At 54.1% G+C, this 2373-nt stretch overlaps 2 protein-coding genes across 2 annotated transcripts in view; one reads left to right on the top strand and one right to left on the bottom strand.

The window, feature by feature from the left end:
• The window catches only part of SP1 (Sp1 transcription factor), an 18371-nt gene extending 18299 nt beyond the window's left edge, over window positions 1-72 (bottom strand). The window contains exon 1 of the mRNA XM_031065311.1: window positions 45-72. Within this exon, the coding sequence (XP_030921171.1) occupies window positions 45-72 (28 nt within the window). The remainder of the gene's footprint in view (window positions 1-44) is intronic.
• A 1264-nt stretch (window positions 73-1336) lies between these two features.
• Window positions 1337-2373, top strand: part of AAAS (aladin WD repeat nucleoporin) — a 10188-nt gene continuing 9151 nt past the window's right edge. Inside the window, exon 1 of the mRNA XM_031065310.1 lies at window positions 1337-1416. Within this exon, the coding sequence (XP_030921170.1) occupies window positions 1337-1416 (80 nt within the window). The remainder of the gene's footprint in view (window positions 1417-2373) is intronic.

Genomic DNA, 2373 nt, shown 5'->3' with positions numbered 1-2373 from the left:
GGACACCGGCATCCCGGGACAGCGGCACAGCGCGACAGCGGCACCCCCGCGGGCAGGGCCCAGCCCCGGCATCCCGGTAAGGACCCCCGGGAGCGGGACCCTTCGGGATGGGGGACACTGGCCCGGGACCCCGGGAGAGAGGAGCCTCTGGGATGGGGGATCCCCCTCAGGGACAGGGAGACTTTGGGATGGGGGATCCCTGCTCTGGGACAGGGACCCTGTGGGATGGGGGTTCCCCCACAAGGGGCAGAGACCGTTTGGGATGGGGGATCCCCCTGCAGGGACAGGGACCCTGTGGGATGGGGGATCCCTGCTCTGGGACAGGGACCCCAGGATTTGGGAGCCATGGGGTGGCAGAGTCGCTCCAGGATGGGGGAGCCCCCAGGGCTGTGGGACCCCCCCCAAGGACAGGGACCTGTGTGGGCCCCAAGCATCGCCCTGTGGTCTCTGTGCCGGGGGACACGTGTGTCCCCTGTCCCAGCAGGGGCTGCCCTGCCATCCCCAGAGGGGGAACAGGGACAGGGGATGGTGCTGGCGTGCCACTGTCACCCTGAACTGTCCCTCTGGCTGGGGACAGCACCGCTGCACAGGAGCCAGGCCCAGGTGTCCTCGGGCTCAGGGGACAGGGGGTGGCACTGACAGGGTGGGGGAAACTGAGGCAAGGGCTGTGGGGACACTTGGGACCAGGGACCGGGCACTGGGGACCAGGGATGGGGTTTGGGGATTGTTGGGGACAAGGACTGGGTTTGGGGACCAAAAAACTGCGGACTTAGGGGACCAGGGACTGGGGGACAAGGGGAGAGGGAATGGGGAACGGGAACTGAGCATCAAGAACTGGACACTGGTGGTCAGTGACAAGCGACCGGGAATTTGGGACCCAGAATTTGGGACTGCAGACCCCCAGAGCCGGGGCTGGACCCCTCCCCAGGCCGGGAGGGGACATGGGAGGGGTCAAGATCCCTGAGCCAGCCACAAAGGGACTGTCACCCTCGTGCTGCGCTCAGCCCGCAGCTCCCGGGGCTCCTTCCCTGCTCCTTAATTTCCCGGCGCAAGCGGAGCTGATTTATGGGAGTTTGACACTATTTTAAGCGTGCGCCTCCGTTTGCCGCTCACCCTGGTTTTAATTACCTCGGCTCTCGCGGCAGGGCAGCGTTCCCGGGGCACAGGCCTGGCCCTTGTTATCCTTGGAAAACCGGGAGCGCGCTTGCGGCCACGGCCGGGGCTGGCGTAAAAATAGGCGCAAAAACCACGGAAAAAAAAAAAAAAAAAAAAAAAAAAAAAAAGGGGGAGAGGGGAGAGAGAGACGGTGAGATCAAGCAGAAGATAGTCACCAACCATGGATCCAGCAGCATTCCGTTGGTCCTTCTTCACCCTGGGCTTTTTGGTGGTGACAGTTCTGGAGTCATTCTTCTGGTGGTACCACCTTTATACAGTTCAAGTTCCAGGTATCCGCAGGACACAGATGCCATTCAAATAATTTAATATGTGTAGGAGCAGATGCTTCCTTTCCCACTGTTTGCAACAAAGGGATTTTTTATTTTCTGGATGCATTAAAAAGGATGTGCTAAACAGGTCTTACCTCTGATCTTTCAGGCCTTACTAGATCTGGAATAAGAGCCTTCTTGATGCAAATGCATCCCTTCTCTGCTTATTTCAAGCTCCATCTGTGGAGGTTTCTTTTAGCTTTAGCAGTGTTTTGAGGTGGGCAACTGTATACTGTAAGTTCTTACAGGTGCCCACAGAAAGAGACTTCATCCTTTGGAGTTTACAAGATTCAAATGGACAAATAGCTAGGCATCCTCAGAGTTCACACTGCTCTGGGAAGGAGGTTGCACTTGACAACACTCAAGATTCAATCCAACATGAATTTTGTTGTGAAAACACAACTTTAATTCCCATTCATTCAAATACACTGTATTTTCATTTTATCTTTAACGGGAGAATATAGACAAGCAGACAAAAAGATAGTTATGCACTAGGGCTCCGCCTAGGGTTAGGGTTCCGAAAACCACAAAGCCCAGAGGTGCAAGCACACTGCAGCTGCAAAAGGCATGCCAAGGAGAACAAAGAACTGCCACAACATGGCTTCTTCTTTTGCTTTCTCCTTTGAACTCTCCGTCAACCAAGACTGCTTTCTTTTCCTTTATATGGGAATTTCTGTAAGTATATGTTTTGCAATGTTTTGTCAAGTTTCCTTTAAAACAAGAACAGACCACAGCCTAAGGAGTGCTCTCTTAAATTTTTTTTCTGAGCCTTACCCATGTGCTGAGAAACTCAGAAAATTTTCTGTTTCTGCTCAGCATTTGGTAAGGCATTTGCTGTGGACAAAGCTTGAAATAACCAGCAAACCTGATGTTCTAAATACACTGAAAA

This window comes from Geospiza fortis, unplaced genomic scaffold, assembly GCF_000277835.1.
Source record: "Geospiza fortis unplaced genomic scaffold, GeoFor_1.0 scaffold1828, whole genome shotgun sequence".
NCBI lineage: Eukaryota > Metazoa > Chordata > Aves > Passeriformes > Thraupidae > Geospiza > Geospiza fortis.
The sequence above is the reverse complement of the archived record's forward strand: the minus strand, read 5'-3'. Positions and strand labels throughout refer to the sequence as shown.